The 25323-nt window shown below is 47.0% G+C and overlaps 2 protein-coding genes across 2 annotated transcripts in view; both read right to left on the bottom strand.

Annotated features, from left to right (window-relative positions):
- Positions 1–4266, bottom strand: part of LOC104283998 (lymphocyte antigen 6E-like) — a 10571-nt gene extending 6305 nt beyond the window's left edge. Inside the window, exon 1 of the mRNA XM_009882263.1 lies at positions 4221–4266. Within this exon, the coding sequence (XP_009880565.1) occupies positions 4221–4266 (46 nt within the window). The remainder of the gene's footprint in view (positions 1–4220) is intronic.
- A 6167-nt stretch (positions 4267–10433) lies between these two features.
- On the bottom strand, positions 10434–17086 carry LOC104283991 (lymphocyte antigen 6E-like). The gene is made up of 3 exons (XM_009882251.1): positions 17035–17086; positions 12057–12176; positions 10434–10645 (listed from the first exon to the last, which is right to left on the bottom strand). Exons 1-3 carry the CDS (start codon positions 17084–17086, stop codon positions 10434–10436), a joined length of 384 nt encoding a protein of 127 aa, XP_009880553.1.
- Positions 17087–25323: the final 8237 nt, after the last annotated feature.

Raw genomic sequence — 25323 nt, forward strand, 5'->3', positions numbered from 1 at the left:
GGAGCCGGGAAGGGGCGGGCTGAGGGCGCGGGGTAGTCCCCATGATGGTTCGGCGTGCCAGCGCCTGGCCTGCTGAAGGGCTGCGAGCTCTTCAGGAGCAACGCCAGCTCTCCCCTGGCCCTGCCCCAAAAGGCTTTTTCCATCCCCCTTTCGGGTCCCCTGAGGGAAGAGACGGGAGTAGGAGAGCCACCTGCCGAGCCCCACTTATGTACAGTGAAACCCCCATGCATCCACGACTTTCTTCACCCACGAGGATGTGCTGTGTTCATGCTCCCCCCACCCCCCGCCTCTTCATTCACACATCCCCTTAGTACACGTACCCAATTCATTCACAACCACCCTGTAGGCACATGTGCCCTGTGTGTGCAAACTCCTGTGTGCAGGACTCCCTTCATGCCTGGGTCTCCTGCATGCAAGACCCAAGCATGTAGGGAACCAAATTCCCTAGCTGTTAACCAGAGCCTAAATGGGATTAGATATACAGGGTTGGGAAGCTTGAAGGTACAAGGACCCAGCAGCCTGGGCTGCTTGGCAGTATGGGTCTTCAGAGCATAGGGTGGTCCACCAGAAAGGTTTGCGGGAGTGACCCAGATTCACTACGTCCCACAGAAACAGCTAAATCCTCTAAGAAACGAGCTGCAGGGAGGGCACTGGGGGAGGGACCCTGTGGAGTTGGCTGTCAAGAAAGCCTGGGAATGGAGGAGAGGGCTGGTAAGCCAGGAAGAAACAAGCAGGTTTGACAAAATCTGTATGGGTTTAATTCTGCAGAATCAGCATTTGCTAGCAAATGCATCTGTCAGAAGAAATTCCAGCTCCTGTCTTGCCAGAGTGCATTCAGAGTCTTCTACTTGGAAAACAAGTCTGTGCCTGCAAAACCTCACTTCCCTTGTCTCTCCTATGGCTCATTTTTATTTGTCATTGCCAGTTATTCTAGCAGGAACTGATTGTGAGTGGTGTGTTTCTGCGGTCTAATATCTTCCACTGGAACGGGCTGCCGGGACTGTTTCATTTGCTGGTTTACAAATCAAATACTAAAAAAACTGGGAAGTTTCAGCTTTGCGGTAGCCTGAGCAACCGTAATTCAGACACACTCACAAGACCCCTGTGTCATACAGACGAAGTTCGCGTTGTGCCTGTAAGAGTCAGCCTGGCTTTTTGTAGCCCACATGTGAGCAACCTCACAGCATTTATCTCTGCTTTGAGGTGCAGCACCTGAGATTTAATTTCTGGGTATCAGGAAAGCATAGCGTGTTCCTTCAGGTCTCCCATTCATCCAGTGTCTTGTACACTCCCCCGGCCCCCGGAGAAGTGCACAAAGGCCTACAACTTTCTGTTACTCTCCCCTATACAAATTTAACATTATCAGGTCCACTGTTTTCTGAAGAGGACCTGTCTGCTGCTAGGAAGGAAAAGAGAGGACCTAAGAGTCATATGGGACACAACTCACCACAGGATCTGGAGTCATCCCGATACTACCGAAATGGCTGGGCGGGGACAGAATTAATTACAGGATACTGCAAAAGGAAGAGGTGGGCAGAGTGGCTGGAGACCAATTAGCTATGGTGGAAGATGTGCTAGGTGAGGAAGTCCTTCTGAAAGCTTGCTGGTCTAAGCCCGTGTCTCCCACCTCCTTACCAAGGCTATGGTGTGGGACAGCAGACCGCAAAGCTCAACGCAGCATCTCCTATGGGAGGGCTTTCTGTTCTAGACCACCGCGTAGCAAAACACTGCACTGAATGCTCCGGCCTTGTCTTGCAAGTTTGGAGGTTGTTGGAGGGCTTTGTTGAACCATTGGCTTCATACCGCAAACGTGAAAAATGCCTCTTCACAAGAAGAGGGAGGCGGTAAGAAAGGCAGCAGGGGTAGAGTCCAGCAGGAGGAATGTGGTTTGTGCTGGGCAAAGGTACACACAGCTACAAAAACATGTTTAAGGGAAAAGGAGATAAGGGGCCAGCTGTATCATAAAGCAAACTGATACTAGAGTGACTGTTGCAAGGTTTGCCTGCATGCTGAGGAGGAATGGCTAGTCTTAAAATCAGGAAATTAAGACTATGGCAGCTCCCTGCAAGGGTCAAGGGAGTTGGTTAGCAGAGACAGGTGCAGCAATTAAAACTGAAATTACTAGGTCTGCAAGGCTTTGGTGCTGAACTGGCACGTTGGGAGTTTGAGCTTGAAGCGTGGGCCCACTAAAAACTTGCTCAGCTTCTGTGGAGCCAGGTGGCACGCGAACAGTTTCCTTCACTGCCACGTTTCTTGTTTCGGGGCTTGGGTGAGACTTCCTGAGCCTGGGCAGCGTTGTGCACGTGGGTGTCTGCGAGGCACCTAAACCCCAGTCAGATTTGCAAATGAAGTGTTTCCCCAGTTAGGGGAGCAGAGTTGGTTTGTGGAGCAAACCTGCTAAAGCAGCCTTGCATAGATGTCACAGGAAGGGGACAAAGTCCTTTCTTTTCAATAGTTGTATTGTTCTCTGGAGATGAGAAGTGTTCAGACTTCTCTTCTCTGTGGAAGAGCCATGTCCCACCTGCCAAAGGTGTCTCAGAGTAAAATGCGGAGTATCAGTTTGCAGACTAGAGGACTGGGAGGACATGATCTCTTCTCTAGACTGAAAGAGCAGGAGCCCAAGTTCTCCATCCCTGCTGCAAGGTATGTTTCCCCTTAGACGGACAAGTCTCTTTGCCCACAGCAGTCTGCTGCAATGTAGTCATGACGTAAAGGCTCTCACTGCCTCAGGTGCTGCCCCAGCCTCCTACGCTGCAAAGCATGAGGGAGCCATGATGCACCATCCCCAAGACTCCTACTCACACCGTCCTGTTCCACTTGGCTGAATGAGAGGACTGACTTTACATGCTGGCCCTTCCCCATCATCCCACCCCTGGATGTTTCTCCTCCTGAAGACTCTTTCAGTTGCTCTGGATCAGAGTTACCCAGAAGACATTCAGGAACATTCTTGCATCATCCAAGGATGCTCCAGACATGGATTTTTGCATGGGCAAACCAAGCCACCGTTACTTCTTTGTTCCTCCTTGCTGTCTACAGTGCCAAACAGCTCAATGTCCTCCATTACCTTGATAGGCCATTCTCTGCTGCAGACCATGGGGACAGGCCTGAGATAGCTTTCATTAGCTACTGAAGTTTCTGAAAATACAGGTGCATAACCAGGTATATCTGGCAGGACAAGCGATAATGGCTTCAAACTGGAAGAGGGCAGGGTTAGATTAGATATTAGGAAGAAATTTTCCACTCTGAGGGGGGTGAGGCACTGGAACAGGTTACCCAGAGAAGCTGTGGCTGCCTCATCCCTGGAGGGGTTCAAGGCCAGGGTGGGTGGGGCTTGGGGCAACCTGGTCTGGTGGGAGGTGTCCCTGTCCATGGCAGAGGGGTTGGAACTTGATGATCTTTAAGGTCCTTTCCAACTCTAACCATTCTATGATTCTATGATCTTTGGGACGCAGTGTCTACTGGAATAGGACCTTCATCTGCCTACTTAACCACAACCTGCAGTCACAGTCAGGCTATCAGATTTATGAACTTTCATTTCTCATTGACGTCAACATTTCCGTTTTCCTTCTCTCCCAGAACCATTAAGGTGAAGGTGGTTTGCTGGCTGGTGCATGCTCAGTCAGTATCAGAGAAATCGGTATTCTCACACCTCCTCCTTCCAGCGTCTGCATGACTCACCCTCTGTCTTGCTTGTTTATTCTAGGATTTTGACAGGAAAATAATTGTGAAGCTTTAAGTAGGGGTCATTACTCAGGCAAAAAGTTTAACTCTGATTGCTGCTGTGATCTCTCCAGGCTGCTGGGAGTATGCTGGAAGATGTGTCCATGTTTGGAGCGACCAGGGTACCTCTAAAGAAAGGTTGCTCTGAAGTGCTCCAGCATTATAAGCTGACTCCTCTACAAGTGGGTTCGTGTTGTCATGCCCTGAGTGCATGCATAGGCCTTAATTGCCCTGACCAGTCTCACAAGGGACCTCTCTTCAGAGGGTGGCCATGGGTCCAGGAGCCCTATTTAAGCTCAAGCCTCGCCCTTTTGTCCTTGCCAGGACTATGCTGTAAGTGTGCCTACCTCCAGCCATGTCCTGGATGGACCTCATACTCATGCTGTAGGTAGTTTGTCTCCATCTCTGTTTCTGGCCTCGTGATGGCCACTGGACTCAGGTTGTGACTTTGTCTCCAACCCTGTCTGCTGGATCGCCCTTCACCTATGTAATAGGTATACCTGTCTCCAGTCCTATCTCCATCTCCTGGGTGAACTTTGGCCGCATGTTGTAGCCTTGTTTCCAGTCCTGGCCTCTTTTGGACCATCAATGAGGTTCTGCTGTGACCTGCAAAGGTTCCTGTGCCTGGGGGCATCTCCTCTCCCACAGCAAGGACCTCATCACCTGGTTGTTTTGGGGAGGCAAGAGGCTTTTCAAGCCCTTCCCCACCTCTTTCACCAAAAATGTGCCTCTCTGTAAAGAAGGAATTCACCAGGCTCCAGGGAGGCTGCAGAAACCGTGATGAAGCTGTAGTCAAGGTGCTGGGGTTGTGGAGATTTGTAGTAGAAATGTTAATTTTGGTATGAAAGACATAGGAGAGGGAATGTGCAAGTGTGTGAAAACACCTAGAAGAAACAGAAGAGCAAGGGTTAAAAGGAAAGGCATGTGTGCACTGCTGTAGAGCACCCTGTGTCTGACTTCATTCAAATGAAGAGGAGGAACAAATTGACCTTAGATAAGAGTCTCCAGAGGACAGAGAACAGGGTGGGAGCCATAAAGCACCCAAATAAAGAAAACAAAAGAACTGGGAGATTCAGGAATTTCACTGAAGAGGAGCAAAATAAAAAGGAAAGGGAGACAAAAGAGCATCCTCTCTCCAATGGCTGTAAAAAGCAAATCCAAAATCCAAAGTTTGTTGTGCTCTGCCAAGCACCGCAGAGGCACTATGAGAACTGCATAGCTGTCATCTCTGGGCTACCTGTGGCATAGAATTGACGCGGGCCAGATCGTCTGAGCACACACATGTCGGTGCCTGTGAGACAGGGATCAAATTAAATCCGTAAGGATGAGTGTGGGACGGCAAAATCAGCTCTGAGATTTTGTATCATAAAATTGCTTTCTTCTCCTGGAAGATCTTGCAGTAAGTTTTATTACACTAATTTCCTGTAGGCTGCAGAAGGGAGTTTCTTGTTCCCAGGAGCAGTGTCTGCACGTTGTCTAATTGCTGATTAACATCTAATGCTGGAGCAGGCCCTGGAGCTGGAGGCAGGTCCCAGATGAGCTATTGTGAGCAGTGGGCACAGAGCCAGCGCCTGTTTCCTGGCCCTGGTGGACCAAGGAAGATTGAACCCCTGTCACCCCCACGCCTGATGACAATGCGTTGTGTTGGTGCTTGGGGATTTGCCTAGATGAGAAATCAGCTGAAAGAGGAGAAAACCATGTGTCATTCATATTATGCAGACCTGTCTCTCCACTCACGGCCTCAACACTACTATTGCTTTTACTGTTGACTGAGATCCTGGAAACCCTGGAGGCATTCCGGGGGTTGACCATCCTTAGAAGTAGAGTTAGTTCCTACATGATATCAGTGGAAAAGCATCTTTGGGTCACCTTTGCTGCTAGACATCGCTATATATTTAGCTTTGAGCAACCTGGTCTACTGGGAGGTGTCCCTGCCCATGGCAGGGGGGTTGGAACTAGATGATCTTTAAGGTCTCTTTCAACTCAACCCATTCTGTGATTCTATGGTAAAGCAAAGTCATAGCCTGAACACCACAATTCTGCTCTAGTGAAGGGAATCAGCGCCCACAAAGGGTACATGAAAATGACAGAAAAGAGACAGAGAGAATCAGGAGAGGCAACTGAGTTCATTCTCCAGCCCCAGTGGAGACACCAACGAGATGCTGAGGGCAGTATCTTTCTATCTATGCTTTGATGCATCGTGGTAATGGTGCTCAAGCTGCTGATGCTGGAGGCAGTTCTCCAACTCTTCACTATACATTAGATGCTAGGAAACTTCTCTGATCTGATCTAAAAGCTCCTTCACTTCTGTGTGAACCCTGAAGTGAAAAGGGAGGAGCATGGACCCCAGGCCATCCCTTTGGAGAAGAGACTGGAAGGATCTCATCCCTTCATGCACCAGTTTACACTTCCCAGTGCAACGTGTAAGACTTTTCACTGGATTAGAGTTCCAACGAGGCCACCTTCTTTTTCATAATTTTTTTCCCTAAATTTCACACATGTTAAACTTGTGATCTTTTATAATACCCACCACAACTTCTTTTTCTGCCAGACTGCTGCAAGGGAGATTTCCTCATCCTGTATTTGTGCAGATGACGGGTCCACACTAATTGTAGAGCTTTGTGCTTGTCCTTCCTAAATTACATCCCCTTTCTCAGACTATCGCTTAGATTTATTAGAGTCACCCAGAATTCTCCCATTTGCAGGTTCTCTCAGTTTGTCACCTGCGAGCTCAATGAGTTTATTCTCTAATCCGTCATTCAAACCAGTAATTAAAACGTTGCATCATACCAGAGCCAAGGCAAGCCACAGAGGACCCTGTTTAATAGATCATTCCCGTTTGACAGCAAACTGTTGACAGTTATTTGCTAATGATTTTAGCTAGACTGTGTTTTCTTAGTTTGCTTATGAGACTGTCATGTGATACGGTGCCAAAAGCTTTATTAACACTGAGCTATGTGACAGGTACCACTTTTACCCTAACTACAGATTTTGCCATCCTGTCACAGGTGGGAATAACACCCATCCATCACAAAGCTCTTGCTGCTCATCCCCATCTCCGTGATAGCCTCTACACCACTGCAAATTGTTCGATGATTTATTTCAGGTGTTTTCCAAGACTGGGCTCTGTTTACTGCTCTGTATATCCCCAGAGTCTCCCCTATCCCCTTTATGATGTTGGATGCTGCATTTGGTGGTATCCAGTCTTCTGAAATACCCAGATTTCCCTACTGTGAAGAAACAGGAGCTGGTGAAACAGGGTGGTAGCTGCGATGGATGCCAAAGATTTCTTTTTCCAATGCCTCTGTGCCTGGACACCACTTAGTTTGGCTGATATCCCTCACTGATGTGCATATTCACATTGAAAACACCACCTTTTATTTGCTTAGCCCTGTGCCCCGCTTAATTTTAATGTTCTTGCTTTTGATGTGTTAGTGGGCTAATCCGTGTTAACCTCATGAACATCTGCAGCAGCAAAATGGCTCTGTTACTCTCGTGTTAGATGTGGTTAGTGTCTCCACACGTCTTCCCTTTCACTCCGCATGTACTGCAAACACACATCTGACTCCGGCTGTGCAGCTCAAAGGTGTTGTAAGATTGCAAAACAAATCTTACATTTAAGTGGCACCTCCAACCGTCACCTGGATGTCTTCTCCCAGCAAGCACAGCTAAGCCTTGAAGAGCACCGCCAACCAAACCTCACACTGCAGCTTCATTTGAAAAGGCAAATGTGACTGATTCTTCCCTTGGCGGAAGAGGACACTTGGCTGGCTGTTCCCAAACTCCTGGGTCACAGGAGCCCTAATTGCCTACCTGCACCTTCCTCCAGCCCAGGGAAGGCAGGTACCCGTGTGGAAAGGGAACAGTGACCTTGTCATTAGCCAGGCCAACATGTTTTCACCCCCAGCCAAGAAGGACAACTTTTAACTGTCCCCCTTCCTTCTTTATTTCTTTGAAGGAGTTTCAGTGATTTCCCACTCAGAGCATCATCTCTGGCAAAGTCCATTCATAAAACATACCCACATACTCACTTTTCAAAGATTTTCGGCTCCTCATTCACGACTGTGGGCTTTCAGTCCAAGAACCAGGTCGGTGCTGGTATGACTGGCAATGCACCCAGTAAATCACCTTAAAGACAGTGAAAACCTTAAGGCACTTCAGCCGGTGTAGTTCTGGTGTGATCAGGTGCTCTGGCATCCAGAGATTTCAAGAAAGGAAAGGGTTCCTCTAAATTCATAGACAAGGAGACCTAGGAATTCCTCCGTCCATTTTATCTTGTTGGAGGCAACATTCGTTCAGATGCTATCAGCAGGCGGCACTTAAACTAGCATGGTGAAGAGGAGAGGAAGAGCGAGGAAGGCAATAGGGGCTTGCAAGGCGACACGTAGTGATTCTTGAGGAAGTCTGCCGGCAGGAGAAAGTCCCTGTAAGCAGACCCAAGCAGCTTTTTTAAAGAGTGTCCAATTGCTGGGGAACACGGTGCAGAAGTGGAAGGGCACAAAAGGGAGTCCTCAGTAGTGGTTGCTGAGGTCAGCTGGGCTCTGAGCAGACCACCTCTCCCTCCAAACCTTGCAGCAACTCCTGCTCTGCTGCTCTAAAATATGATCTGGCTGAGGTTTGCTCTGCCCATTGAGGTGCCCCGACCACCAGCTTCAGTGGACTTGTCTCAACCTTTGACTCATCCCCTCTCCACCAGCCGGCCTCACCCACCAGCTCTTTGCCTTCCCATGTGCAGTGAAACTGGTTGAGATATAAATTGCTCCTTCTGCTTCCCCTTTCCTGTGCCAACTTGCCTGGCGGTGAAGACAGTAATGGCTTTGGCCCGGAGCCCAACTTTCCTGGAGCTTTTCAAAAGCACCCCGTGTGCTGCAGGGAAGAATTGTCTTCTGTCTGTGCAGGGTATTTGTGGAGCACGTGCTCATGGCATCGGGATGCAGCAAGGCCATCACAGCCCTTAGCAGTCCTGCCAGCCCCTACCCTTAGCAGCTGGACATCTCTTCCTTCCTTTTGGTGTAAAAAATCTTTCCCTTCCCCTTTTCCACCATAGCTTTCCTTCACTTTTATGGTTGTCTTTGATGAGAGAAAATTAACAGCATGGCAAGTTCACATTTGGCCCTCTTGACATCTGTCATCCCCAGGTACGGCTCACCAGGATGCTCAGATCAACGAACGTCAGCGTCTCCTTGTCCCTGCCCAGCACTGTGGTGTCACCTCCTTCATATGCTTTGTTTCCCTCCTGTTCATTAAACAAAATATTTAAAACCAGGCACTGTACTTGAGAGTTCACAGTACAAAACATGAGGTTGATGAGGCATCTTTGGCTGATCATCCTCTTGGGAAACCAGTTGCTTTGTAATCCAGGCAACGTGAAACATCTCAAAAATGTGCGTCCTTCCACATGTGCAACCAAAACACAGCAGATTTCCAAGGCGATGCTTCAGGCAAACCGAAGGTCTCATTTAGCCATCAAATACAACATCTTATCCAAAACCAAACAAAAAAAAAAAAAAAGAAGCTCTTTAATTGTTTGGATGAGCTTTGGTTTTCCCCAGAACACAGCTGAGCTAGTGATGCTGCCAACTTTTTTTTTTTTTTTTTTCCCCCTGTTTTCCAGAAAAGTGAGCTTGCATCGGGGGCTATGACCAAGAAGCTCGGGACTGTTTGTATTAGTCCTTGGCTGCCTGCCCTTCTTCTTCTCTGTAGACACCCCCAGGCCTCCTACAGAGCTTTTCTGTCTCCCCTCAGCTGCAGCTCTCGCAGGGAGAGGAGGGAGCAGAGAGCCTGGAGTGCAAAACCAAACAAAGCCCAGCACAATCAATCGTTTCTACGCCAGGAACATGGTTTTGTAGAAATCCTCTCACGATCTCTAAATGACTGGGGTTGGCAACAGCTGTCAGGTTGGTTTGGCCCTCTGAACAAAGAGGGAAATAGATACGGGGACATCTTCTTTTCCAGCTGGACCAGGTCCATGAGGAGGCAGAGTGCAGAAAATTCCCAGCACAGTGCTCACCATGCTGCCCCCTGCTTCCCTCCTCCTTCCCATCTCCCCACTGGTACCCTGCCACTGCCTCCACTCTCTCAGTCATGTTTGCTCCTCTCAGCCTTTTCCCCAAGCTCAGCCAACACATCACAGCTGGGCCATAAAGATTGCTCATTGCAAAATGTGATACCCCTACGAGAGCAAAGATGTAGAGGAACCAGAAATTGTTCCCCATCGAGGCTGAAGGAATGTCCAAAAGACTGCCCAAAATAAATTCTACCTCTTCTTACTTGTTTATGAACTGCTTGGCTGATGTGTGATAACCAACTTACTGCGAACAGAAGATGCTGAATGTCCTCACTGTGCTGACAGAACTGTTGAGCCTGTGTTTCAGGCAGGGCGGGTTGTTATTCCTCGCAGTGCTTCAAAAACTCAGAGATAAAAATATGTCTTCAAGGATCTCTTCAGAGCTGTAACGATTTGAAGCCTGAACATGTCAAAAAGACTGTCTTTTATGTGTTTTCTTAGGTGACTTGAATGTCTGGGGACACTTAGGATTCAAGTAGGCTTAGGAAATCAATGGGAGTTCAGCACCTAACTTATTTAAACTCTCTCAAAAATCCCAGGGGAAGCTCAGCCGCAAAGCACGACTCTTTGAGAGCAGTAATTATCCCAGAGCAACACAGTTTTATTTCAGCCAACAATGCCATCACGGGGAGCTCTTCCTAACCCATCACAGTCCACATGCAAAGATGTAAGCGATAGCGGTTAGGACGCCCAGGGACATCACTCCATATCTGCTTTGCTTGCTGCTGACTCCATTCACATTGCATAATGGTTTCTCGCAGCAAGAAACGCTCCGAGAGGTTTGGTTTTGTTGCTGACTTGTTGCTGGACACGTTGGAGAACACATCTTAGAGATGACGTACTTAGGCTTGTTGGGCTCTAATGCAAAAGAGAAGGGGGGAGGGGGAAAGAAAGAGTAGAATGTAAGAATCTTTGTTAAAATATTTCGCTGGCTATAATAGAAGCCTTCAATAATAGAAGGCTAGGGTCTAGTCCCGAAGGCAAATATGTCCTCTGCTCTGGTCTGGCAATAATCTGGCCGTGTCCACACTGCTGGTCTTCTCTGGGCTCCATGTTTCATCTGTCCCTAAAGTGGGTTTAGCATGGGTGGGTGGCTTTCAGTTCAAGCTGCCTGAAGCAATGCTTGGGCTGGGTCGCTGCTCACCCAGACAGTTTTCTTACAGTGTAAAACCAGGAGGAATGTATTGTATGGCACAGAATAACAGAATCTCCTAGATTGGAAAAGACCTGTAAGATCATCTAGTCCAATTCTTAACCTAACACTGACAAGCCCACCACTAAACCATGTCCCTGAGCGCTTTATCTACATGCCCCTTAAATACTTCCAGGGATGGGGACTCCACCACTGCCCTGGGTAAGCTCTTCCAATGCCCGATGACCCTTTCAGTAAAGAAATTCTTCCTAATATCCAATCTAAACTTCCCGTGGTGCAACTTGAAGCCATTTCCTCTTGTTCTATCAGCTGTTACTTGACAGAACAGGTCGACTCCCACTTCTCTGCACCCTCCTTTCAGGTAGTGGTAGAGAGCAATAAGGTCTCCCCTCAGCCTCCTTTTCTCCAGGCTAAACAACCCCAATTCCTTCAGCCCCTCCTCATAACATATGTGCTCCAGACCCCTCACCAGTTTTGTTGCCCTTCTCCGGACACGCTCCAGTGCCTCAATGTCCTTCTTGTGGTGAGAGGCCCAAAACTGAACACAGTACTCAAGATGCGGCCTCACCAGTGCCAAGTACAGGGGTAAAATCACCTCCCTGGTCCTACTGGCTACGCTATTCCTGATACAGGCCAGGATGCCGTTGGTCTTCTTGGATGAGATTTGGTCTGGGAGCACGTGGAGGTGTTTGAGGGTGCAGAGCCCCAGGGAGAGACCTGAAGGATTGCTCATGGCAGAGGGAGTCGGCCGTGGTGCATTTTTGCCCAAACATTTTTGAAAACACCCCTGGAGTGAATATTGCCGTAGCAAGAGCTAGCTGGAGCCATCAGCAGAAAGCTGGGGGGAGCTAAGCGTGAAGCAGTTGCACACCACCTCAGGCTTGAGTTCACTCTCTGGTGCTGCTATACGTATCTTCAGCATTTCCTCAACTCCTGGTAACAATATCAAGTATGTATGGACACTGCAGTGACTGCAATAGCGAGCAACAACGTCGGTGGTTCCTAACAATATGTGATCGGGGGCTATTGTTTCCATATGTGGCCGTGGCGGGGATGAAAGCCCATTCCTGGGGCTGCTCTTCTACAGCATAAACAAGGTGTTGTTCAGAAACGTACTTGTTCCGATGTTGTTACGGACAGTCACACAGTATTTGTCTTTCTCTGCGCATATGGAAATGGTCAAACAGTTCTTGTTGGACTCCTGTTCTTGGCACACGTAGCACATAAATGGATAAGCTGGGGGGTGAAAAAAGAAAAAAGAAAAAAGCACATTACATGGTTTAAGAACCACAATACCTACAATCCAGATAGCTCCATTTTCTTAGTTATAGCCTGATGAATCCTTGTGTGTGAATGACCAGTGACTTTCTTTATCCCTTGACCCATGGCAGCAATGTTAAATCCCTCTCTGTCTCGTACATCTCAGACTGAGAAGTGTTATCGATCTGTTTGCAATCTCTGGCAACAATAGATGTGAGTGGAATTCAAGGATCTGGGGTCTTTTATGATGGAGATTATTGCTGAGCAATAGCTTGCCTGTCCTGAGAGCTCTGCCACGTGAATTGCCAATTACTGTTCAGTCACTTCTCCTGGACAAGCCTGAGCAGGGCTTGCCAAGGAGAACTTGAGGATGCCTGGAGCATTTCGAGGAGGTGGAAAATGCCCAGTGTCCTACTTCTCTTTCATCTGGCTTGGGGACTACTATGACATATCCTTTCTTGTGGTCAGAGAACTGTAGCTGAACTGGCCTAACCTCAGTCCTAGGAAGTCTGGCGAGAGTAGTCAGATGATCTGTTGAACTTCTGCGAACTACTGTAAGACAGAGGATAAATGGGAAGTCAACCAAAAATATGGTTTAACTGGTAAACACAGATTTTGTGTGATAATTCAAACATCTGCAATACAGATACAGAAGATGACTGGCAGGAAGGGCAGGCAGCGATGAGCTGTCTTGTCTGTACCGCAGAATGTTCCACTTGCCCTCAAAGCCAGAAGGTGGTAGGATAGACCTCTGGAAAGTAATGCTAAAAAGGAAGAAGAGCAAAAACACAGCCTGGATGTGAAACCACGCCAAAGTGTCTGCACAACACTCCCCAGCTAGGCAGATTAATTGATTTATAGGTTTTATGGCAGTGATTGGGTTCTCAGCTTGCAAAATCACTCAGAGCAAAGTATGTGGTTTTGCGTGTAGGACAGGGAACGAGTTACTTCAAAAACACAGACATTTTTGGGAAGGGAAGCAAACACAGTGCAGAATGCTTGTGAAGTTCCCAGTAAGTCTGGGACAGGCTGTCAGTATGGAAGGGGCAGAAAGCAACTTGAGGACACATTCCTGTGAGTGCAGTTTTGCCCGATAAGAAGTTGCCAGCAAGAGAGTGGAAGGGCAATGTAGGTCAGAGAGGCCATTAAATGAGAAGTTCCTGATGAAGGGAAGGGAAGGGAAGGGAAGGGAAGGGAAGGGAAGTAAAAAGTTATCAACTGTTGATGCTGAGAGAGGCATAACACTGTGTAGCTTCTTTGCTTCGTTCATGACTGAAAAATTTGAATCTTCATGTACAGGGTAGAGGAGATGCAATACGGTTTTACCAAAATTGTTGGCACAATCTTGAATGACATTGTTATGAGTAAGCCCAGGAAACACAAGCTAGTGGAAATGCAACAGAATGGGTGCAAGGGCAGACATGAAAACACACTCATGGGGTTTGCAATGGTTATTGGTCAAACCAATTGGAGCAATGCAACTCATAAGGACCTCCAGAATTCTGCTGTGGACTCAGATATATACAGTATCATCACTAGTGACAGTAGGGATGTCTCCTACATCATCCTCACAGGAAAGCTTAGGAAGTGTGGGTTAGATGAATGGACAGTGAGGTAGATAGAGAACTGGCTTACAGATAGAGCTCAGAGGGTTGTGGTTAGTGGCGCAGAGTCTAGTTGGAGGTTAGTAACAAGTGGTGTCCCTCAGGGGTCAGTACTGGGCCCAGTCTTGTTCAACATATTCATCAATGACCTGGATGAAGGGATAGAGTGTACCATCAGCAAGTTTGCTGATGACACAAAACTGGGAGGAGTGGCTGACACGCCAGAAGGCTGTGCTGCCTTACAGCGTGACCTCGCCAGGCTGGAGAGTTGGGCAGAGAGAAACCTTATGAAGTTCAACAAGGGTAAGTGTAGGGTGCTGCACCTGGGGAGGAATAACCCCATGCACCAGTACAGGTTGGGGGCTGACCTCCTGGAGAGCAGCTCTGTGGAGAGGGACCTGGGAGTCCTGGTGGACAACAGGATGACCATGAGCCAGCAATGTGCCCTGGCGGCCAAGAAGGCGAATGGCATCCTGGGGTGCATCAAGAAGAGTGTGGCCAGCAGGTCGAGGGAGGTCATCCTCCCCCTCTACTCTGCCCTGGTGAGACCGCATCTGGAGTACTGTGTCCAGTTCTGGGCTCCCCAGTTCAAGAAAGACAGGGAACTGCTGGAGAGGGTCCAGCAAAGGGCAACAAAGATGATTAGGGGACTGGAGCACCTTTCTTATGAGGAAAGGCTGAGGGACTTGGGTCTCTTTAGTCTAGAGAAAAGAAGATTGAGGGGGGATCTTATTAATACATACAAATACTTAATGGGAGGATGCCAGGGGGATGGGAGTAGTCTTTTTTCAGTGGCACCCAGTGATAGGACGAGGGGTAATGGGCATAAACTTGAACATAGGAAGTTCCATCTTAACATGAGAAGGAACTTCTTTACTTTGAGGGTAGTGGAGCACTGGAACAGGCTGCCCAGAGAGGTGGTGGAGTCTCCCACTCTGGAGACATTCAAAACCCACCTGGACGCTGTCCTGTGCAACGTGCTGTAGGTGACCCTGCTCTGGCAGGGGGGTTGGACTAGATGATCTCCAGAGGTCCCTTCCAACCCTAACCATTCTGTGAATTCTCTGTGAATTCTGTGAAAGAGAGGATGCACATCACATTTTCAAATGATGCCAAGGTCAAAGTAGCTGAAAACATACTGTAAGTGGAGCTCTCAGTGATTTTGACAGATGGATATAATAAAAAGAAAAAAAAAAAAAGAATGGATGCAATTCAATAAAGAGAAATATATTACACTAAGATAAAAATTAGCCACTTCAATGTAGGATAAGGAACAACTGGTTGAGTTACAATTAAGGACTGCAGTGTAAACAGCAGGAGTCAACTGTGTCACACTACAGCGATGAAAACAAACGTCACCCAAGGGAACACAGGCAGCAATGTCATGTGCAAGATATGCAAAGTGGCCTTTCCACTCTGGGCAAGGCCTCCGCTGGAACACCGATGACCAAATCTGTATGTGACACTTCAAAAATATGCAAAGCATTTGGAGATAGAGCAGAGGAGAGGGAGGAGAAATGGTCAGAGATTTTGAAAATATGACCTTGTAGAAAAGTTTAGAAGAATTTAGCTTATTAAAAATGAGAAAATGCTGGGAAAGACACAGTAACCTTCTTCATGCAAGCAAAAAGAAGCTGCAAAGAACAAAGTAATAAACTGGTCTACACATCCTATGGTGAAAACACAGGAGAACCGTACAAAAAGAGATGTTAAGACATAGTAAGACTAACTTTCTAAAAGAATGAGAGTTTAAGCAATTCCAGGCTGTGGAATCTTCTTTGTTAAAAACTTTCAAGGACACATGAGACACATGTCTGCCTAGTTTGGTCCAGAACTGGAGCAGGGAATAAGATCGCAATCTTTTAAGATTTCTTCTGGACATAATATGTCCGTTAACGGTGAGTTCATGGATACAAATGGCAACAGACCATCTTTGGTGGGCTAGAGATCAACAGGTTTGATCAAAAGTTGCTTATTGAGGTCTTGAATGGGATCCTGGATACATGAGAAGAATCAAATATGAGTTATCTCCACGTTTTTCTTTGTCCCTGTATAAGGCCAGAAAGCTGGCATCTCTTACTCTTGAATGTGAAAGCCTTGATATTAGAATTACTGGCTTTGTCCGATCTAGACTGGGCTACAGAAAGGTACTGTATAAAAGACTGTCCTTAGGTCCGTTTGGAAGCTGGTAGCAATATAAAATGTCATCAGCCTACCACAGCAATAAGGTATACCACCGTGAATGCGTGCTACCAGAGTCTTGGATCTCCAATAGCTTTCCACTTCATCCTGGGTAACACTGAGGATGTTACCTTTGATAATTACTCTCCTCTGTCCATGTTGTCTCACCACATTCAGAAATCACAGGCACAAATTCCTTTTTTTTTTTTTTTTTTTAAATTGAATACTCCTTTTCCCACCCTAAAACTGGCCAAAGCTTCTGATCTTCCAGGCACGCTGCAAAACCATCTGTCCAAAAAATGTAGGAGTAGGGGGTTGATACATCAGAGAGCAAGAATTAATTAGATGCCTCTTTCTCAACCCCTGCTAGATATGTATCATGGTTTCTGGGAAACCATCAGGCGTGGGGAAAATATTGGCAATCTGGTCATTATTCCTACATGCAAGTAGCGATGTAGCAACACATGGGTATCAGTCCCAGAAGAAGGACACACATTTGGAGCACCTCAGACTTCCCTTTGGGAGAAGGATGCCTTTAACATGACATATGCACAGAGGAGCTCTTTCACCTCTGCCTCTGATTTAATCTATAAATTCTCACTGGTGCATTTCCTAGGGAGCAAGACACATGGCAAACCATGTGCCACACTACAATGGAGGAATCAGCAGTACAGAAAAGCTTGTAAAATACTCAAAACCGATATGGATAAAAAAAAATATGCTTTGTTATGCTTTCTGGCACTTCCAATTTGCATCATTTGGGAAGATCCCATAGCCCACTGCATGGATATAGCCTGGCATCCAGCGCCATACAATTAGAGCTCTATCGCTCAGTACTGCCTAATGGAATGAAGAATTATTTTATCAGGATCTTATTTCTGCAGCAAATCGTTAATCAAGGCGCAAGAGGAAGTTGGTGGCAGCCCGGCTGCAACATTGCAATACTGCAAAGTTGGTGACAGCCCTCTGAATTTTTTGCCATGGTGAAAAGTTTTCACCATTTTCTCTGTAAGCCTTATCTTAACTAGTAGCAGCATTAGAAGGCTCACCTTGCTCCACACACAGGACAGCAGCCAGCAAGGTGACAAGAGTAGTCTTCATCTCCACCAGATCGTCTCAGCCGGACTGGGAAGATGTTTGGAGGGCAGGTTATATACCTTTGGAATGGCAGCAGTTTTACAGGTTCCAGATGGCTCGCGGGTGGACATGAAATCAACCCAAGGGTGTGTAATGTGCATGTGGGAGTTCTCCATGCTGGAGCCCATGGAACAGGCTGGCACCTTGGGGAAAACTCCTTTCAGCAACACATTTCTGGCTCTTCCAGTCATATGAGTGATGGGAAATGAGGATCTGCTCTCTTCTCTGAGTTTCTTCCTTTCCTTCCTCCCAGCAGAAGCAGCAGCTGCACTGATGAAATAGCGGAGCCCGGAGGCACAGGGAGATACTCCTAGCAGTCCGTTTTTCTAATCCCATCTAATCTAGTTGGCGCGTGATGTACCAGGGTTCATACTGTTCATTTTCTTTAATTTTTCCACAGTACCAGAAGCTCAGATTCTCAACTGGTCTACGCTGGTTTGCCTCCAATAAAATCAGTGTATTTTACACTGAATGAAACTAACTAACAGTTAGTTAAACAGAAGTTTTTCCTCAAATTTTCATGTCAGTCTTCATTTCTTTATCAGTTTTCCACTACCTGTATTTAATCCCTCTGCTTGCTCCTCTCTTGATTGTATTTCTCAAATACCTTATACACTTTTTTTATTTAATGAAGTTTTGCTTCTATTTCAGGGATCCTTTAGAAGGTCTGCTTTTCTCCATACCCAACAGTTTCTAGAAATTGGACCCCCATTTACGATACCACAAATTGGCATCCTGGAATTGCTGCTATACTTTGAAAAAAGCCATCTCTTACACTGTCTCTTTTTCAATCTCTCCTCTTAAATCAATCCCTTTTCTTCTATTCCTCTGTGTTGCTCTCCTCTGAATTTCTTAAAGTCTGTTTCTGACATCATGGAAAATAGACCCTAATATAAGATGCATCTTGTAAGAGCTTGAGCTGCCATCTCAATGGAGCTTCTTCCACAGCCTCTGGCAATTATGGAATAACTTAACAGGCAGTTCCCTAGAAGTAACAGCCAGTAGGGTATTTTTGTCTGTTTCTAATATGAAACATTCCAACACTGGATGATTTCCTTGTCCATATGAGTTGCTGATACTTTTTCAGGCCCTCCTAAACTGCTCCTAGAATGACAACATCAGGTGGTGAATTCCAGTGTTGTTCAAGACCGATGTCAAAATAGATGTCCCCACTCTTGTTTCTGGAGGTTTGTGAGGTCAGCAGGGGACATGCTGGTGATGATCAAATCAAGCCTTTTGCTTTGCAGAGGGCAATTCGGTTTACTGCCCAAGTGTATTATAAACAGGTTGTTTGTCATAATTAGTGGGTGTATCTTCTTGCTGGTCTTTTGCAATGAAGGTAAAAGGAAGCAACCATTCTTTTTTTTCCCTTTTTTCAGTCCTGTTAATTATCCCATAGACTCCTGTTATATATATTCCTTTTCCCTGCCTCCATGATTGAGAGAGTACTCTAACTATTGCCATATGCCCCCTCATCTTGACTTTGCCAACATCCATTTGTTTCTACATGAACCTTCATGCAGTAGGATGTTGGCTCAGTGCAAGTCAGCTTTGAGAGTGGTGAGGGTAAGACATCTCCAGCACTGCTAACAAACAGGTACTAAAGAAAGAAATTTGAGTAGAAAACAAGCTCTTCTATGTCAAACAGGTATCTGGGAGCTGTCCCCAGGACTTTAACATCTTCATTAGTACCTACGTGTCCTGCAGTGCTGGAGCATGTTTTCTTCTCAGTGTCTGGAGAGCAGTAATTTTGCAGCACAGTGACTGGGTCACACTGATTCCTTCATTCTCAAGAGGACAGATTACAAAACTCAATGAAGTCAGAGGCAACACTTACGCAGCCAATGGGGGGAGGGTGTCTCCTGCTGCCTGTCATCCCAGCCTTCAGCCTGGAGGAGGGCCTGGAGCAGGCCAGCCAGTGACACCAAGTGAGAAGTAAGATTGAGGAAGAATGCAAAAACTGCCAGGAAGCTGAGTCACCTCTGTAGAGTAATCTCATCTCTACCCATTCAGGAAAACCAAAATGAACCTCAAAATGGAGCTGAGTTGGCTATATGACAAGAGAGTAGCAGTTAATTTTGAAAAAGGGATGCTTTTGTCCCTTTCCATGGCTACCAGAGGCTTTTTAGACCCAGTGAAGACCTTGCTTTGATCTTTTGCACCCATCTTGTCGCTTGCTATGTCATTGATTCACTGGGTGTTAATCAGATCTGGGCAAATAAGCAGAGAGAAAGGGAAGAAATTTCAAGTTATGAGGGAAAAGACAGCCAAATTATTTGAGGAGAGCAGAAGGTGGCATAAGTCCTTCAGAATCAGTGGTGCTAGAGCCCTAAGTGAGGGAAAAGAAGGGCCAAAGTTAAATCACCTTGTCCAGACTCCTAATTTAAGCAGGACAAGGCCCCCTTGGCTGATTCAGGTCCTGGTACAGTGACTCAGAGCACCGAAAAACCAAGCTCTTAGATAAGCCACAGAGAGGGAGCCAGGTACCTCCCAGAAGCAATCCCAACTATTTGAGTGAGACACCCCATCTTCTTCCTGAGAGCCCTCCAGGCATCCCCGATGTCTCTGCAGGACAGCTCAACACACTGTCCTGGTTTGATGTTTCTAAACTCATAATTCTCTTTTTCCGTCCTCCACCTCTCTCTTTGAAGAGGGGTAGAGGAGAGTATCTATCACTCACCCAATGGCCAGTTTGGCCTAAACCATGACACACACTCATCTAAGGAGTATGCAACCATGGGAGCCAACAAATAAGAAACCCTGGGTGGAGGCATGTGGAATTGTGGGAGATGTCACATCAGGATTTCTCAGGGAGGCTGGCAGAGAGGAGTCTCCTCTTACACAACACCTGTTCCCAAGGGAGGGCTTACTAAGGGAACTTTCATGGTTTTAGGACCTCCCATGCCTCAGGGCAATTGCTGGTCCCATCTCCAGATAAGGACCCTTTTATGTAACTTGAGATGTGGGTCAATCTTTGGCCCACATGCATGGGTTGTGTTGCTGGGCAGGAGGAAATGCAAAACCTATGGGGTCCGGTAGGTGAGAGGGAAGCAGGCTGGGGCCCATGGATGGAGCTGCTCCCTGTGGGACAGGACTCCTGGATTCCCAGTGCTGTTCATAACTTCTCCATCCAACAGCCATAAGCAGACCATGAAACCCCCCACAGCAGAAGCAGGCTCTACCATTTGCCTTCGCCCCCTTGGCCCACACATTTTCATACCTTCTTTCAGGTGCCAGGTTCCCTTTCAACCCAAAACAGAGGCACCTGCCGATTTCAGGTTGCACAAGACATGACCTTATTTTAAACCAGCATGCCAAGAGCAAGTCTGTATTCACAAGCTCAATAGGTCAAGACCTGGGGCAGTGTCAGTCCGAGCTTGGCCTTGGCCTACACAAACCATCATTGTCCCTAAGAAATTCTAAACCTGTGCATAGCAAAGGCTGGAGACTACTTCAAATAGTTCAGTTGTTACCACCTTGTCATCTGGGTGCGGGGAAGAGTACAGCTGTCCTAAGGCCACAGAACAGTTCTTGGCGCGTTCAAGATGTTCAGATGCATGTGCCGCTTGAATACCTCTAAATCTGTCAGGAGGGGAAGAAAGGTGAAGAGAGTAGATTGGACAGAAGACTGGAGCTAGCTCAGCTGGGGGGTTGACAGCGCAATAGAAACCGTGGGGACAACCAAGAGTCTCATGGCTAAAGATGGAGTATCATTACCAACCTTGCATTTGTATAAAGGAGATAAAAAAGAGATGATGCTCTAGGAAGATAATAGAGGTTGGAGGTAAAGCGCAGGCTGAGACTAGGTGAAGAAGCCAACGAGGAAGGCTGAGAGAGAAAACAGCCAGGGAGCGCATAGCTGGGGGTTGGATGTGGATGGGAGGAAGTGTGGACAAGAAGGGATGGGAGCAGGTTAGGGAGAGCTGGAGCCGTGAGACCACATTTCCTTTGCAAACCTGTTATAAAGATTCGTCTCTTTCTGAGTGTTATTGTTCCCCTGATCTCGGCAAATACCCGGCGGAGTGAGCAAAGAATGTAGCCGCTTTCCCTGTGCAATGAGTCTACGGAGAGAAAACCGGCTGGGTGAGCTGCACCCAACTAATTGCCCTGGGAGGTCTTGTTGGGGTAATCCTAATGGAGACCTTCCTCAGCTCAGGAGAAAGCATTTCAGCCTCCCATGACTCACTTTGGAAGGGTTTGAGTGAGCAGATTTCTCATCCCTAGCTGAGATTATCCACAAGGAAGGTCAGTGCAGGGGGATGAGTTCCTTCGATTTTAACCCCGACGAGAAACTTAACTAGCAAACATAAAAGATTTATTTTCAAAGTTAATATTTTGTTACAGATTAAGCTGAAATTTCCAGACTCCGGCAGTCACACAGTAGAAACTGTCTGTCTTTTCTGATGATTTTCCTTTAAGCGCCATGCCAGATACTTTTCTCCCCTTTCAAAATAATCCGTAATGCTTATAAAGCAATTTCCACTGGAAGATCTTAAATCAGTTTAAAGAAAACTGAATGCTCAAGATTCCTTCGTGTTGAGTCCGGCCTTGTCCCCTCTGTTTGCCTGCTGGATAGCTCAACAGCCATTTCCTTTCAGCCAGGTGACCCAGAAGAGGAATTGAAAGCAAGTTAAATGGAATACAGTTTACTCTGAAATGAAGTCACAAAATGACACTTTTGCCAATGCGGGGGGAGGGGGAAGGAAAATCTGGGGAGAGGCTTCCTGAAGTGAATGCAAAGCAATTGCAATATATTTCAGCATTATTTCAATTCAACTTGCAGACTAACGCCTCCACTTTCATCACTGCTAACATGGATGCATCCAGCCGCTACTCCCAATGTACCACACCACAGAGTCACACAATAGAATAAAATGACACTTTATTGTGCCCAGCTTCTGTTTAACAACCAGAATATTAAAGGCTTCCTCAGAGCAAAATGATACGGGGCAGAAAACGGTATAAAGGGAAAAATGGCACAAGAGAATGGCAGGGTCAAAATGAAGGGGGAAAAAAATATGTGTGGAGTTATGAAGGCCAATAGTAGGAGAGATAGTGGCTATACGGTGCCCTTCTGCTTGTACAGGGCTCCACGTCATGCCTTTCTCTTCCAAACACCATTTTGAGATAGGGTTGTGCTCTTATGCACTGTTATCAGAGCACAGAAAGAGCAAAAAATATTTGCTAATGGGATGTGACCTCCCAGGTAGGAGAAACAGGGCGTCATTCACGCTGTACAGATGAGAGTTTGGTCCCTTGTAGCGCAGGGATCCCCCAGCCCCTTTAAAAACCCATACGGAGGATGCAGGCGAGACTGGCCATGACGCCCAGAGCTATCATAGTGTAGCTGGTTTTCACACTGCTGGCACCGCTTATGTTGCACAAAGAAGTCTCGCAGCAGCTGGTAGCAACGCCAGCTATGCCGATATTCAGATCAATTGTTGGGCAAAATGCAGAACATTTCTTGGTAATACGCTGGTTACGGTCGTTGCCTGAAGTGGGAGAGGGGGAAAACAGGGAGAAAAGTCATTTTTTTTTAATCTGGTGTATTTTTCACAAACTTCAGTGGTAGACTGACTGTGCAACATCCAGTGCAGAATATGTTGGTTTGTACTTAATGCTGTTGGTTTTCCCTTGGGCTTTGGCACATTACATCATTATTTGTGTATATGTGACCTATGGAGACCATCTCCAACGCTTAAGACTCTTCTCCGCCAACTGAGTGCAACCTATGGCAGGAATTTGGAGATCTAATGTATTTGTACAGTGCAAGGTTGGAAGATGTCATTGTCACCATATCTTGATATTGTCCCTTCCACAGTACTGGCCCTTTCCAATTCCACCACCTCATGAGTGTATGTATGACCTTGGAGGAGACAAGGGGTTTGTGCAGAGAAAGCCTCTCTCTTCCAACATCTCCCTCTCCTGGGTGTGTTTAATGAGCAGCACAGTATTGTTATGATATATTGCAACAGGGATGGGCTATGCTGAGTCCCCACATGCCACAAGATTTACTGCCTGTGTGCTGTGATCCTCATTAATTCCTCTGCCACAACCCATGGTGGGAGGAGGCTCTGCAGTCAGCCTAACCTGAAACCCCTCTTGTCATCAGAGCCTTAGAAAAGCTTCACACTTACCGAGTCCTGTGGTAGAATAGGTTGTGAGACAGTACTTCTCATTGTCAGAGCACTTGGTCGTACCAAGACAGTGTATGTTGGAAGATGCATCTTTGCATGTGAAACACGTCAAGGAGAAAACTGCAAAAGAAGCACACAACACCCATCAGTCACCCCTAGAAATATCCATAGGAGCACAAAACTGGTGGTGCTGGCCCAGATGGAGGATCTGTCAAGCCCAGCGGCAGACACACTCCGGGGTGTATGAAACTTGGCCCCAGCAACTCTCATGGATCCGAATTACTTTAAGCTCGGACTCCTGACACTGGTGTGATTTGCTCATTTAGTAACCCTCAAGGAATCTTCCTTCTGGATACTTACTTGAATCTATTCAAATATCTGGCATCCAAAATGTGCTTTTGGAAAGAGCTCTCCAGTCTAGTACCAATTGTAGCATGAAGCTCTTGTGGTTTCTTTCCAACCTGGCTCCTCCAAGCCCCGGTTGCTGGCCACTAGTTCTTGTATGGAAAGAGACCAGCTGATTCACTATTTCACTATGAGGGTGGTGAGGCACTTGTCCCGGCTGCCCAGAGAAGTTGTTGAGGTCCCATCCCTAGAGTCCAAGGCCAGGCTGGATGGGGCTTTGAGCAACCTGGTCTAGTGGGAGGTGTCCCTGCCCATGGGAGGGGGGTTGGAACTCGATGATCTTCAAGGTCCCTTCCAACCTAAACCATTCTATGATTCTATGATTTTATGATTCCTGTCCACACTCATCCTCTTCAAGTCATCTGAAGAGTCCTGGCCTACACATCCTTTCTCAGACCGCACACACCAACAGTGAATTATTTTAAAAATCTTTTAAATTATAAAAGGGGAGAGACATACCTGAAAGTAACCTCCCTGGCTGCACTGGGCATGACTTATTTTTGCTGCGTGCCCCCACAACACATCTCAAATTAGGGACAAGTGACCTAGATCTGCATCTCAGTGTTTGCTGGGAAGATGGATGCTTGCATTTGGCTGGTTCATTTTCAGAGCTCTCCTGTGCTGGCCAATCTTGGACCTGTAGAAGGCAGGGCTGAGCAAACCACCCCCTTGGCTGCAGCAGACTCCTTTTTACAGCCATCCGTGGGTGATGACTGCCTAACGCTACAAAATGTGCACATCTGTAACGCTGTGCATCAGCAAAGTGCTGTGCCAATATGAATGAATGAAAACAGCTTGCACTCAAGTAAGCTAAAGCAGTCATTCATAGCAAAGAGATCCTCGGGGAAGGTTTCTTTGCATGATAAGGGGAATTTCCTGCTCATCTGTTTATCTGGAGCAAACACTCCTGCAGTAATGTCACCCACTGGGGATCAGGCTCATTCTTCTCATTTCCAGGCTATCCCTATCTATGGCCAATTAATACCCATCTTATTTTTGTACCAGCACTGTCCTTTGCCTTCCTTGCTCTTCGTCTCCCTCGCTCTTCTTCTCCCTTGCCCAAGTTTCTTTGCCCTCGTTGGTGCCTTTGCCAGCAATGTCCCAACCTCATTGCTGCCCTTGTTTGACCTTAGACAAGCTCATCTGGTCCAAACAGGCTTTCTACTCCCTGTTGCCCTACTAGCCCAGACCTGTCCCCGGCTCAGACCGTGACCCCAGGTGACCAGGGTCACTGTATTTCATGGGAAGCCACAAAAATGCCTTTTAGGGCACTGTTCATCCTTCTCTGTCTCTGTGGAAACTGTCTTCTCTCCCCACTCCAACTAACAGCCCCTTTGACCTCTCCGTGGCCACCCAGCACTGATCATCAATTTCCTCTCGTAGTCTGTAGTCCTTGCAGATCCTACCCTCTCTCTGTTGTCTCTCACTGAAGAGCCGCCAGCAGAGGACACAGAGGCCAGGCAACTGGGCTTGCAGTGACTCAGAACCCATCTCCCCCTGTTCACAGAATCACAGAATGGTCAGGGTTGGAAGGGACCTCTGGAGATCATCTAGTACCCATGCTCAACAGCCTTATGATTTCAAAAGCCTCAGACCTGGCACCCGGCTCACTCTGACTTGATACCAAGAGTGCTGCAATTCACTTCCTACCTTGGTCAT

This window comes from Charadrius vociferus, unplaced genomic scaffold, assembly GCF_000708025.1.
Source record: "Charadrius vociferus isolate BGI_N301 unplaced genomic scaffold, ASM70802v2 scaffold393, whole genome shotgun sequence".
In the NCBI taxonomy this organism is placed as follows: Eukaryota; Metazoa; Chordata; class Aves; order Charadriiformes; family Charadriidae; genus Charadrius; species Charadrius vociferus.

What these genes read in the sequence shown, in the direction of transcription:
- LOC104283991 (XM_009882251.1), bottom strand. Translation starts at nt 17,086, where the DNA reads ATGAAGACTACTCTTGTCACCTTGCTGGCTGCTGTCCTGTGTGTGGAG. An exon ending in TGTCCTGTGTGTGGAGCAAG is followed by an intron (nt 12,177 to 17,034) that starts GTGAGCCTTCTA and finishes TTCACCCCCCAG; the next exon opens with CTTATCCATTTATGTGCTAC. An exon ending in CCGTAACAACATCGGAACAA is followed by an intron (nt 10,646 to 12,056) that starts GTACGTTTCTGA and finishes CTTTTGCATTAG; the next exon opens with AGCCCAACAAGCCTAAGTAC.